This window comes from Delphinus delphis, chromosome 9, assembly GCF_949987515.2.
Source record: "Delphinus delphis chromosome 9, mDelDel1.2, whole genome shotgun sequence".
NCBI classification, from domain to species: Eukaryota; Metazoa; Chordata; class Mammalia; order Artiodactyla; family Delphinidae; genus Delphinus; species Delphinus delphis.
The window spans coordinates 93,369,349-93,382,033 of NC_082691.1; the positions used below are offsets into that span (position 1 = coordinate 93,369,349).

Genomic DNA, 12,685 nt, shown 5'->3' on the forward strand with positions numbered 1-12,685 from the left:
GAGCATTAAACCCCAAGCACAGGGCCCCTCTCCTTGGCCACGTGTTTATCGGGCCCACCCTCGTAGCCTGCGATGGAGGTGGAAGTGTAGGGTCGAGAGATAACCCTCTAAAGAAACAGTTCCCAGAAATGAAGATGGAGAATGTTGGAAAAGCCAACTGTTTTCATTTTTGCCCTTCAAATTCGTAAACATTAGACTGCACATGTTCTCTGCAACTGGACTTTTTTTACTCAGTATTTTATGCACATTATTAATGGCCACACTACATTGATGGCTAGACTCCAATAGATTAGCTAAGATATTTACCAGGGACGTCAAGCCTCCACGTGTCCTGGCCCCATCACTCTCCCCTCTGCCCCTCGCATAAAATACTGTGTATTTTATGCACATCACTAATGACCACTGGAATAGAGCCTACGCAGGGCAGCCCTGTGGCAGCTACTGCAGGGCCGGCAAGATGGACTTGCCCCCAAGTGCTGCCCCCTGCTGTCCTGAGAGGGGAGGACAGAAGCAAGCCAACCTCCCAAACTGAAGACTCCTCTTTGATTAGCATTAAGTGATTTAGAAAGATGAGGCTGTCACCTATCAGGCAGGTAACTTCACTCAAGCTCTCTTGGGAGTGGGGAGAGAGGACGGGAGTATCTGGGGGAAATCCTTCCTTGCGGAAACTAGCAGAGCAGCTAATAAGCTTCTATAACCCCACCCTAACTCATCCCACTCACATGCGAGCCCACATCCAGCTTCTCAGTTCACCATCACCTCCTCCTCAGGCCACGGGGTGAGGGCCAGAGGGCGACAGGGTCACCCCAGTGGAAGTCGTCGAGGGGATGCTAGGGTTCCCCAACACGGGGTGCTGGAGTTGTGCTTCTCCACACCTTCCTCCCTAGCAGATGCTGGTAAATCAACATTTACAGCTTTTTACAATCTGATGAGTGAAGACCAAAGCTCACGGTTTTAATTTGTATTTTTCACCATGGCAACTCATATTCTGTCTTTTGCCTCCTTATTTCCTTTGACCACTTTTCTGATGAGTTTCTTTTCTGACTGATTGATTGTAGCCCTTTGGGTTCTTGTTACCATTGATCCTTTCTAGATGTGGTGATTTTTGTTGTTGTTGTTGCTACTTTACTATTGGTCTTTTAACTTTATGATGTGCCCATTACTACCATGTGACAACCTCTCTGAGCCTCAGTTTCATCATCTAAGAGATGGGAGAACAGCTGTTCCATTGGTTTGCTGGAGCATTAAATTAAGTGTCAACAAAAATGGTCAATAAACAGGGCCATTCCTGGTAGACCAGTGGTTAAGACTCCACGCTTCCACTACAGGGGGTGCGGGTTTGATCCCTGGTCAGGGAACTAAGATCCCACGTGCCATGTGGCACGGCCAAAAAATATAAATTAAAAAAAAGAAAAGAATTAATAAACAATCAATAATAAGAACAGAAAAGAGTTTTATTTGAGCCAAACTGAGAACTAGCCTGGAAGCCCACTTCCCAGATTACTCTGAGAAACTGTTCTGGAGAAGCAGGGTTTTCAGTCCAGTTTTATATCTTCTCAGAACAAGGAACATTAAACGGGTCAGGGTTACATTTCTTCAAGGTTAAAAAAAAAAAAAACCCAAAAAAAAAAAAAACAGACCAGCACGTACACAGCAAATCAACATGGCCTTGGCACCTGGGAAGGGAGACTTATCATTGAAGAAGTACAAGCATTGGCGTCCCAGGAAGAGAGGCATTTAATCTCTATTTTTAACATGGACATTCTTTACTTCTGGTCAGTGTGCCCTTTCCTTTAATAATTAAAGCAGATGTACAGTATATGTTTGGTAAGCCACAAACAGGCTATTTTAGTTAGCATAAAATTCAAGTTAACTCACGTATAAGCCAGATTGGCTTTCCTATATCTCAATATGTAAAAATTTCTTTCCTCATAAGGGAGTGTGTACAACATGTAGCCTGCCAGATCTTCAGCTCTCAATAAACGCTAGCAGTGCAGCTGCTGCCATTGCTTTATTACAAACTTCTCTGACACTCAAAGGCCCCGCAGTCCCAGGCCTGGCCTGGCCATCTTCAGTGACGGACAGCACTGGGAAACAAGCACGACAGAACATGCGGAATATTCTGATAGAGTGCTAATCTAACGCAATTCGCATAGTATCACTTTTCATCTTGTGGGTTTCCATTTAAGTCTGTGCAAACATTGGAGCTGGGACTCTAAAGTTAGCAGAAAAGACAGAACACCGTGTGACTCGGTCTAACTCAACATTCTTTGTCACCACCCCTCCATCAGCCGGCCCCTGAGTACCGCCACCTCCAGAAAGACCTGCCCTACCTGGACATGGTGATTGCAGAGACCTTGAGGATGTACCCACCGGCTTTCAGGTAAGCCTATACCCCAGGGCCCCTGCACCCCAGGACCCCTTCAGCATCACTGTTTGGAGTCCTTGTTAGTCCTCAGTCTGTCACCACCTGGGTTATGAAGAATGCTGGACCCAAGCTCCTGGAGGTCGAGGTCTGAAACTTGGGTTTTTTAATCCCCTGGGGCACTGGACGCCATGCCTGACATAGGGTCACCATAGCAATAAATGTCTGGCCTATATTCCTATATGTTAACCATGTTTTCAAAGCGTCATTGGTCTTTTCTTAACATGACCTTCCTCCCCAGCCCAAGCCGAACTCTTTGACCTCCTAGCCCTTAGATGGCTTTTGCTGCTCCCCTGGTCACTTCATTCATTCATTCACCAACTATTTATTGAGCATCTGCTCTGTGACCCGCACTGGAAAATCAGCCAAAACAGATAAAATGCCAGCCCTTGGAGTTGATGTTCCAGGGGCAACTTCCAAGTCCTGGGACGCTCCTTCTTATTCTCCAGCACTCCACACCCGTCCCATCCTCAGAGCTCCAATCCAAGACTCACCACTCCAGGAAACCTGGCCAGCCTCACCCGTTCCCTGCCTCTCCTCCCCCAGCACTTTGCACACTAACTCTACTTCATATTATATTTTTGGATAATTCTCAGCTGCTCTGCAACATTTCACCAGTGTGCAGTCATCCAGTCACACCAACCTGTAAGTGCCTTGAGAGCAGGAATCAGGTCTTCTGCTTCTTTCAAACTCCCCCAAAACAAGATGTTACCGAACCAGGCTGGTTCACCCCACGCACAGCAAGCCAAGTGCTGAGATGCTGAGGTTGTCAGCAGAGAAGAGATACATTCACAAGGCAGCCAAGCGTGGGGACACGAGAACAAATCTCAGATCTACCCCCCCATGGCAAGGGGCGCTGGGTATTTATGGGACAAAGCTGTGGCGTGGTGGGTCCTGGGAGCATGGGAAAAGGTAATGATTGGAGATGAGAAAAAGGTGAGGCAATCGTAGTTCTGCACAGGTGCAGCTAAGCTACAGGCTTCTCCACGGGACCCAAGTTCAGAAAACGTCTGCGTTAGCGCGTTCCGAGGATGGAGTTTTGGGCCCTCTGACGTCAAGAGGTCACCAAGCGAACACTCGCGCATGCCCAGTTGGAGGGTCGGTGGTCTTAATCAGTCTCAACTGGCTCAAGCTCCAACTAGACACAGCTGACTCCAAGCTCCTGAAAAACAACTTGGGCGAACATCTTATTGTTTAAGCTACGTGACGCTCACAGGACATGCAGCTTTTTCTGTAGCAACAATTAAAGCGAGCTTGATCAATGAAGGCAGGTTTAATGGGTCTAACTGATGAGTACTCTTGGTTTCAGAGGCATCCCATGGAGCACAGGGGTCTTCACTTAGGTCCCGAGGCCCTTAGAGAGTGAAACATTGCCAGATTTCAGGTTCTAGAAACAGAAGCGACACAAAGCGTTTAACTGTATATCATAAATTCCACTCTGCATCTCTAGGAAGTAATGTACCACAGAAACCATATGGAGATAACTTTTGCCATTTTAAAAAGAGAAAATGTGGATGATTTGTAGGTATCTCAAAATTATATTCCAAACCGAAAATATCATAGAGAGTGTGGTTGTAGATATTGTCCAAAATGTTCAGACCCAGAGCCAATATAGAGAATTCCTGGGGTGTGAGTCAGATCACATCATCCTCAAGCACACATGGTTTCAGTCTCCTGGTCTGGGAGCAGACAAGGAACGCCAGGGCTTGCCTCATTGCTCTCCTGACGCCAGCATTAAGACCTGATTCCACAGGCCTTCCCCGACTTCTTTAGGAGCCGAGCAAACTGTCATCCAATCTTTGTTTCTGCATGATTTATACCAGCTTCCTTCCAAGGGAACTGTGGGCAGCTGCTATACACGTGAAATTCAAAATAAGACATTCAGTGATAAAACAGAACAAAGGCTGTTTAAAGGAAAGAATCCTTTACAGGACCCCAGAGATGGCAATAACTGGGGTCAGGCTTGGTAGCTGAGACTCCTGGCAGAGAGGGAAAGCAGCTGAGTTGAACAGTCATATTCTCTAGTGGGAGGAAAGTGTATAAATTGATCAAAGACACATCATTTCCTGGATCTAAACTCAATGAAGAATTCATCACCTGAGACCTGGTATAGATGACATGTTGAGAGACAAAGTCAGCAGTCTCTTCAACACCAAAATTCTGCAGTCAATTCTCCTTCTGACCCTTTATAAACAGCAAAGTGTAAAAGGAAGTCAGCGAAGGCATTGCTCTGGGGAACCAGGATGCTCGTGATCTGAGAGTATCTGGAGGGCAGGACAGGACAGGACAGAAACCAGAGTATCTGGATGAGTTCGTTAAAATTCCCAGTAAAAACATAGAGCCAGTTCTCCATAATGACAGAGCGAGTCTAGACATAAAGTCAAGACAGTCTCGGTCCTGCCCTTAGTTTACTGTGTGATCTTGGGTAAGTTCCAGACTGTTCCGGGCTTCTGTTTCCTGTGTGTTCAGAGGGCACACAACACCTGCTCTGCCTACCCCAGAAGTGTTGGGAGAATCAGTGGGACAGTAGATGTAGAAACGCAGTACCCCTGCAGGCAGTGTGCCGTGTAAGGTATGAAGTAAAGAAAAAGCAGCACAGAGCTTAGAGTTGAATGGCCTGACCCTGTGTGGCTCCAGTCTCGGGCAAGCCACACTCTCCCTTCCCCATACCTACTCCACTGGTGTTTTTAATCATATCACTCTGCTGACTTCTGTTATCAAACAACAGAAGTGAGAGAGGCAAGTCATCATTATTCTCACCCAGACAAGAGGCCAATTCGTTTTGGCCCTGGGCATAGGATTTGGGGGTGAACATAGCGACAGTGAGAATTTTATTTTATATTTTATTTTACATTATTTTTTTTTTAAGATTTTTTTTGATGTGGACCATTTTTAAAGTCTTTAGTGAATTTGTTATAATACTGCTTCCGTTTTATGTTTTGGTTTTTTGGCCACGAGGCATGTGTGATCTTAGCTCCCCGACCAGGGATCGAACCCATACCCCGTGCACTGGAAGGCAAAGTCTTAACCATGGACCACCAGGGAAATCCCATTACTTTATTAATTTTTAAAAATATGTATTTATTTGGTTGCACCAGGTCTTAGTTGCGGCAGGCAGGCTCCTTAGTTGCAGCAGGCAGGCTCCTTAGCTGTGGCATGCGAACTCTTAGTTGTGGCATGCCTGTGGGATCTAGTTCCCTGACCAGGGTTCGAACCTGGGTCCCCTGCATTGGGAGCACGGAGTCTTAACCACTGCGCCACCAGGGAAGTCCCTACTTTATTATTTTAATCTTAGAAAAATGCTTGGCTTTTCCCAAACACTGACACACTTGACTGACACCTTTATCCATAAAAAACTCAACATGGCCTTTGTCGAAAACATAACAATTCTCACTGAAGTGTTATTAATGTCAACCCAGGAACCCAGGCAGTATAATTCAGCGGATTTTTCTGGCTTTGTATGCAGTCTAGCCAGATAGGAGGCCCAACCACTTACAGAAGGGAAGCCCCCATTTTCCGGCTTTTAGGGGGTCTTGCATCCAGGTCCAAGCTATTTCTGGTAAAGATGAAAAAGAAGGAAGTCAAAGTATATCCTTATTTGATTGCTCAGAGCTGAGGCTGCGCACGTCAGAGCCCCCTGCCCGCTCTGATTTGAGTAAGAGTGTTTTGTGACTTAGCCCCAAGCACAGAATAATTGCATTAGGAGCTTCGGATCTGAATGGGTGTCTCACAGCCCTGGCCTTTCATGTTCCTGATATATTAAAGGCTCATAATAGAGTGATGAATGCTGCAAGGAGCTGCTGGTACTCTTAATTTCTTTTATAAGCAGGAACAGGGTATAACAGTAATTAGTATAATAACTGTATCTCCTCTGAGATATCTAGGGAAGCCGAGTCCTGCAACCTGAGGTAAAAGCCATCCTAGATTGTTTTTAGTTTTTAAAATAATTATTTATATTTACCAAAATGATATGCTTCTATTTAAAAAAAAAAAAAAAACCTAAGAAATACAGAAGAATCCAAAGAAAAAACTGGCACCCCTGGTACCCTGCCAACCTCCACCCCAGCCCCATCCCTTAGAGGAGGTGATGGTAGAAGTTTAGGTATTCTTCCATAAACTTCATGTTCATATGCAAACATATGTAGTCTAGCCTTTTAAAACAAAACATAAATGGGATTATAACATTGTCAGTTGGTAAAATAAACAATCTGACCAAGATGTTTTCCTCCCTAGTAGCAGTTCTCCATAGCGACACAGACAATGAAGGGGAACAGATTTTCAAACCCTAATCTCCTGTAGGTAAAGCGAGGGTGTGTGTGCGGGGAAAGAGGTCCCAGTGGGAATGGGAAGAAGGAGGAGAGGTGGCCGGCGGAATAACCCTGCAAAGCCTCCACTTCCAAGGCACCTGTGCACCGCAACACCAGGCATAAAATAGGCTCTTCAGTCTTGATGGGTGGCTGAAGGAAGGAATGGAGGAACCTAGAGACCACAGGGTCCAGAGCAGCATAGGGTTAATGGCCCAAGAAGGGATGGGATGGGGGGTGGGTCACTATCCCGGCCACCCCGGGAAGAAGGCGGACCCTCCTGTCCCCCAGCCTCATCCCACACTGCAGACCTTTGCCCCAGCATGGCCACCCTGGAGCTCCCCCGTCTCTGCTCTGCCTCAAGGCGGGGATGACCCATGTGTCCCCGCAGGTTCACACGGGAGGCGGCACAGGACTGCGAGGTGCTGGGGCAGCACATCCCCGCAGGCGCCGTGCTGGAGGTGGCCGTGGGTGCTCTGCACCATGACCCCGAGCACTGGCCGCACCCGGAGACCTTCGACCCTGAGAGGTGAGTACTGCCCCCTTCAAACAGGCCCTGGGGGATGTGAGTGTGGGGGGATTGGAGGCGCCTGCCAGGAGACACAGATTTAGTAAAGTCCCCCAAAACTCAAAAGACATGGCAGTGAGACATTTTTTAGGCATAATTTCTAAAGGAAATAATTGTACCATTTTTAAAAGCCCAAAACATAATCCAGAGATTTAGCATTTCCACAGCACTGCATACAGGTAACAAGACAATTTTTTTTAATAAATCTATTTTAATTATATTTATTTTTGGCTGCATTGGGTCTTCGTTGCTGCGCATGGTCTTTCTCTAGGTGTGGTGAGCAGGGCCTACTCTTCGGTGCGGTGCAAAGGCTTCTCTCATTGCGGTGGCTTCTCTTGTTGTGGAGCACAGGCTCTAGGCGTGTGGGCTTCAGTAGTTGTGGCACACGGGCTCAGTAGTTGTGGCTCGCAGGCTCTAGAGCGCAGGCTCAGTAGTTGTGGCGCACGGGCTTTGTTGCTCTGCGGCATGTGGGATCTTCCCGGATCAGGACTCGAACCCGTGTCCCCTGCATTGGCAGGCGGATTCTTAACCACGGTACCACCAGGGAAGCCCAACAAGGCAATTTCAAATGGGTGTCCACTATTTGTTCCAAGAAACAAGGACACATTTCAGGAATGCATTAAGAAGTAGCAGAATGTTGTTTCCTTTTTTTAAACTTAATGCCTGTTCCAATACAAGAGCATCAACAATTTCTCCAGGAATTCATGAGAACCAGCTACCCTAACGTGGTAGACCTGGATCCTCTCTCCTGTCCCCTGCATGGATTTGGTCCATTGTCTAGATCTCATTTCTATACTCCCAATTTAAAGTGTCTGAGCAGGCATCTACACCCCCTCCCCATCAGAGTCGATGGATATCGCTTCCTGGCAAATGGGGGGGCTGGCCAGCCTGCAGCTCTGTTCCCACTGTTAGTGGCTCCAGCTTCCTGTTAATGCGGCCCCATCTCTACAACCTGGTCCCTGGGAAACCATGGGCAGTGGGACCCAGATAAATAACATTCTGCTGCCCAGCAGCTCCTGGAATTATGGTAAATATCAAGAAACATAAACAGCAGCTGCAAGGCTTGCAGCATCACCTTTGAAAACAAAAAGTGCATTAATATGATGTTGAAAAGGTGGGTCAAGAGCTTCTTGGGCCCATAAAGTCCAGAGGTAGTAAGAAGGGAGCTGTGGTTGTCACATAGCGTTACTGTCACAGAACACACGTGGCAAATGCTGTCATCTGGGAGCAGATACGGCAATTCATTCTGAAGAAGAGCTTTCCAGCGGGTCAAATACTGCCACCCCCAGTGGTTCAAGTTTCAGTGTTTAAACCAGAAAGGTGAGTGTGGGCAGGGAGACAGCTGCCCGGCATGGCATCAGGAGACAAACTGGCAGGACATGGCCTCCAGAGGGGTCTGGTGCCCAGGGACTCTGCTTAGGGAAGGGGATGCCGGCCAGCCAGTGTCACCCTCTGGCCACTGGGGAAGTTGGAGCCATGGGTGAAGCGAGAGCTGTGGTTTCTTTGAGACTTTCATCCTGGATTCTAGGGAGCCTGCAAAGCTCATTAACAACACAGTGAATTTATCAGGAGAGGCAGAGAGGGCCATGCTGACGATCCGGGTGATTCTACTAATTCAGCGGTGCCTTCGGGGCTTTGCAGGACAGGAGGAGGGGAGCCGCACGGGAGCACATGGATCAGTGGCCACCAGCTCCAAAGCCTTAGGGACTGACCGGTCCAGGAAAAAACAGGATCCTGTAGACCGAGGTGGGGTTTAGGCCTCACGTGGTGGGAGCGTGGCCTCAGATGATGGGGTCCCTCAGCCAGAGCCAGTGGCTGAACCCCAGGAAGGGAGGTGGTGACCCAGGCCAACGCTGACCGTGCTGCCCCGTAGGTTCACAGCCGAGGCCCAGCAGCGCCAGCGGCCCTTCACGTACCTGCCGTTCGGGGCAGGTCCCCGGAGCTGCCTCGGGGTGAGACTGGGGCTCTTGGAGGCCAAGCTGACGCTGCTCCACGTCCTGCGCAAGTTCCGGTTCGAAGCCTGTCCCGAGACTCAGGTGAGCCCTGCTGCTCAGGGCGCAGGGGGTGCCCACCCCAGTTCCCTGATGCCTACGGTGGCTTCCCGGCTCTGCGTGAGCTGGGGCGAGTTCCTCAAGCTCTCTGGGTCTCAGTTCCTTGATCTGTAAAAGGAAGTAACAGTAGCAGAAGTAGCACACCTCCTCCCTCTTCTTGTGGGGTGAGGATTGAATCAATCATAAGTGCTCAGATAAGCTCCTGGCACATAACCCGAGTCTGTGTTATCTATTATCATTCTTGTCCTCTGTACAGCAAGGCTGGGCCTCACCATGCTGTAGCTCTCCCCTCTTCAGCAAAGAGAACCCAGTAACCCTGCAGAGTAAATTATATGATTCCCATTCTTCAGATGAAGAGCTAAAATAAAGCTCAGAGAGATTAATAACTTGCCTGACGTCACACAGTTGGACTGCATACTCCTTGAGATCAGGGACCAAAAGACTGTCCTATTCATTGTTGGAGGCTCCAGCACCCAGCTTCAGGCCAGGCATGTGGCAGGTGCCCACTCGGTCATTCAACAAACACTGATGAACAAAGGAATGAATCGCCGGAGAGTGAAGAAATTGAGGTTCAAACCAGATCTCACTCACTCTCAAGCCCTCCCTCTTTCCTCTACATGTAGCGCCTCTCTGCACAGTATCAGCTGCTCCCCACACAACCCGAACAGTGCTCTCCTCTGTGCCTATTCACTACCCCTCAGCACGGCTGCAGACCTGAACAGGAGGGAGTAAGGGGACAGATAATAAGGACACGATGACAGATGGTAACAACATCTAGATTCAGAGTGGCATTGCCTCTGACAAACAGGGAGACTGGGGCGAGCTGCTGGCTGGGGAGGAATAATGAGCTGGGTTGAAATACAAAAGGCTGAGGAACTGTATGTGATGATGTCCATAAAGGTCTGATGGTTAAGGCTGGAGGGAGGGAGGGGCAAATTGGGAGCAGAGAGCCAAATCAAGATGAAGGAGCAGAGGAGAGCAGGCCCCTGCCTGCCTTAGGCATTCCATGGGTACAGGACTTTCTCTGGGGGTTTGTCTCATTTACCCTTGATCTTGACATACAATACAGCAGCCAGACCAATGTCCCAGAACACTGCTTATGCCTGGCACTCCCCCAGCTCAAGATCCAGCCCTGAGTCCCAAGCCTGCTGGGTCCAGGGAGAACTCTGAGCTCACTTTGCCTTCCCCACCCCAACTTCCCACTCCAAGAGCCTCCCACCCACTCCTCCCTGCCTGCTCAGTCTGTTGCTCCTTCTGGAATGCCATCCCTGCCCCTTCCCCACCCCCAGTCTAATCCCATCCTCCAAGTCCTTTGGTGTTCCCTCAAATCCCGAAGTGGTCCCTGAGAAGCCCTGCTCACAGGGCGTCTCCTATTCCTAGCCCCACCCCAGGCACCAGTTCCTCCAGGAAGCCCTCCCTGACTTTGCCAGCCACAACAGACCTCTACTTTCTTTTTGAAGTCCAAGTGTGCCTATAACTGTCTGATACTGTAGCCACTAGCCACGTGCAGCTATTTATATGTTAATAATAAATCAAATCAAATCAAAAATTCTGCCCCCATTTGCATTAACCCCACTTCAAGCATCGAGCAGCCACATGTACTAGTGGCTACTGCACGAGATAGGGCAGGTCTAGATCGTCTTGTTTCTTGAGCATATAACTGGTCTCCCATCTGAACTCTCAAAGACATCTGAAAGCCCACCCGGCCCCAGCACTAGGGCCTCGTGACCCTTCTTTCCTTTAAAGGTTTCATGGTAGCCACTGAACAGTCCTTTTACACACAGCTCAAGAGGACGCCCTGCTTCTTGAGTAATTCTGTGGCTTTTCTTCCAAGTCCTCCATCGGTCTGCCTAAGCTGGACATAAGGAAAGCCTTCTGAATGGCAGTGGGCCTTCAGCAGGGAGCTCTCCCCAAGCCCCTGGGGAGTGATCTACTCAGTTACTGGCTGGGCCCCAGGGTGAGAGACGAGGGGAGATGAGGAAGGTCTGAGGCTTTGCTCACCACTTTCCAGTCATGTGCCCTTGGGCAGGTCGCTTGTCCTCTCTGAACCTCCATTTCTTCATTTGCAAAGTGAGCTGCTCCCACTTTAGGCAGGCTTATTAGAAGGATAAATGTGGGACCTCTCCCCTGCGGTATTTTATTAACAGGGGAAAGGTGGTGAGCCGCCATCCAACACCCGGCCCAAGACACAGCTCTGCTGCTTCTCAAGGTCCCCCTGGGGAAGCTGCTTTGCTCACTCCCAGCCTGCCGGCCCTCAGCCCTCAGCCGAATTCCCATAACCCTGCTTGACGGCCCGTTCTGAGGAAGTTTTCCTGTCGGTAGGATTAACTATGACAAATATCTTAATTTCCTCTATTTTAGGTACCGCTGCAGCTAGAATCCAAATCTGCCCTAGGTCCAAAAAATGGCGTCTACATCAGGATCGTCTCCCGCTGACGAAGTCATGACCAGCCCCTAATTCAAAGAAAACCCTCATGTGGAAATTCAGATTTTTGGAAAGACATCACCAAAGCAACTGAAAGCGTGCCTGGCATATGAGTATAAAAGAGGCCACTTACGTAACATTTCCTAAATGCTTAATAAATGTTTGTTGCACTTAGTTTTGACTTTGCCAATAGTGTTTGAGCAACGGATCCACCTCTCTGAATCAGCGATTGCTGATAAATGAGTGAAAACGTAGTTTTGACAAAATGATTGAGTACTTGGATTTTTAAAGAAGTTCTGGCCTCAGGATGGAAGGAATCGATAGGGCAGGGGACACATGGACGCTCAGGTGAGTGGTCCTGATGGCCCCAGCTCGGGGGCCTTTTCAGCGTCTGGTTCATTTAACTTAGAGAATAACATTCGTCAGAAGCTCAACCTCAAACGTGGTTCAAATGCTTTATCATGCCTCGATTTTCCTAGGTAGGCTACTACTAACTTTATAAGTTTAATGTGCAGAAAAGTGATAGAGGCTGAAGTGTACGTTTTCTTTTAAAGAACATCCTATCTTAATTTTGATCAAATAATCAAAATACAGAGGTGAATTTTAGTAAAAGTAATTATTGTGTTCCTGAGAAGCTCAAATGCAACAAAGAACTTGCAAACTGAATCCCGGATCTGCCACCAGCAGCCTGTGATCATGGCTGCTGCTCTTGCCACCTCTGTGCCTCTGTTTCCTCACCTGTAAAACAAGGCTGCTGACCCAGGTCACAGCGCCCTCCTCTACTTAACATCCGAACAGTGCAAAGGGGCTGATATTGTATAAATAACAGAGCAGGGACCCGCAAGCAAGGCTGGGCTACCCAGGCTGAGCCACCTTTACGAAGTGCAGGCTGTTGCAGGAGAGCTGGGAGAA

At 48.5% G+C, this 12,685-nt stretch overlaps 1 protein-coding gene across 2 annotated transcripts in view; it reads left to right on the forward strand.

Moving 5' to 3' along the window:
- The window catches only part of TBXAS1 (thromboxane A synthase 1), a 150,454-nt gene extending 138,519 nt beyond the window's left edge, over nucleotides 1-11,935 (forward strand). For both annotated transcript variants that reach the window (XM_060020023.1, XM_060020024.1), the window contains 4 exons: nucleotides 2,292-2,383; nucleotides 7,121-7,258; nucleotides 9,171-9,333; nucleotides 11,710-11,935. In XM_060020023.1, the coding sequence (XP_059876006.1) occupies nucleotides 2,292-2,383; nucleotides 7,121-7,258; nucleotides 9,171-9,333; nucleotides 11,710-11,784 (468 nt within the window). In that variant the 3' untranslated portion in view covers nucleotides 11,785-11,935. The remainder of the gene's footprint in view (nucleotides 1-2,291; nucleotides 2,384-7,120; nucleotides 7,259-9,170; nucleotides 9,334-11,709) is intronic.
- The last annotated feature ends 750 nt before the right edge of the window (nucleotides 11,936-12,685 follow it).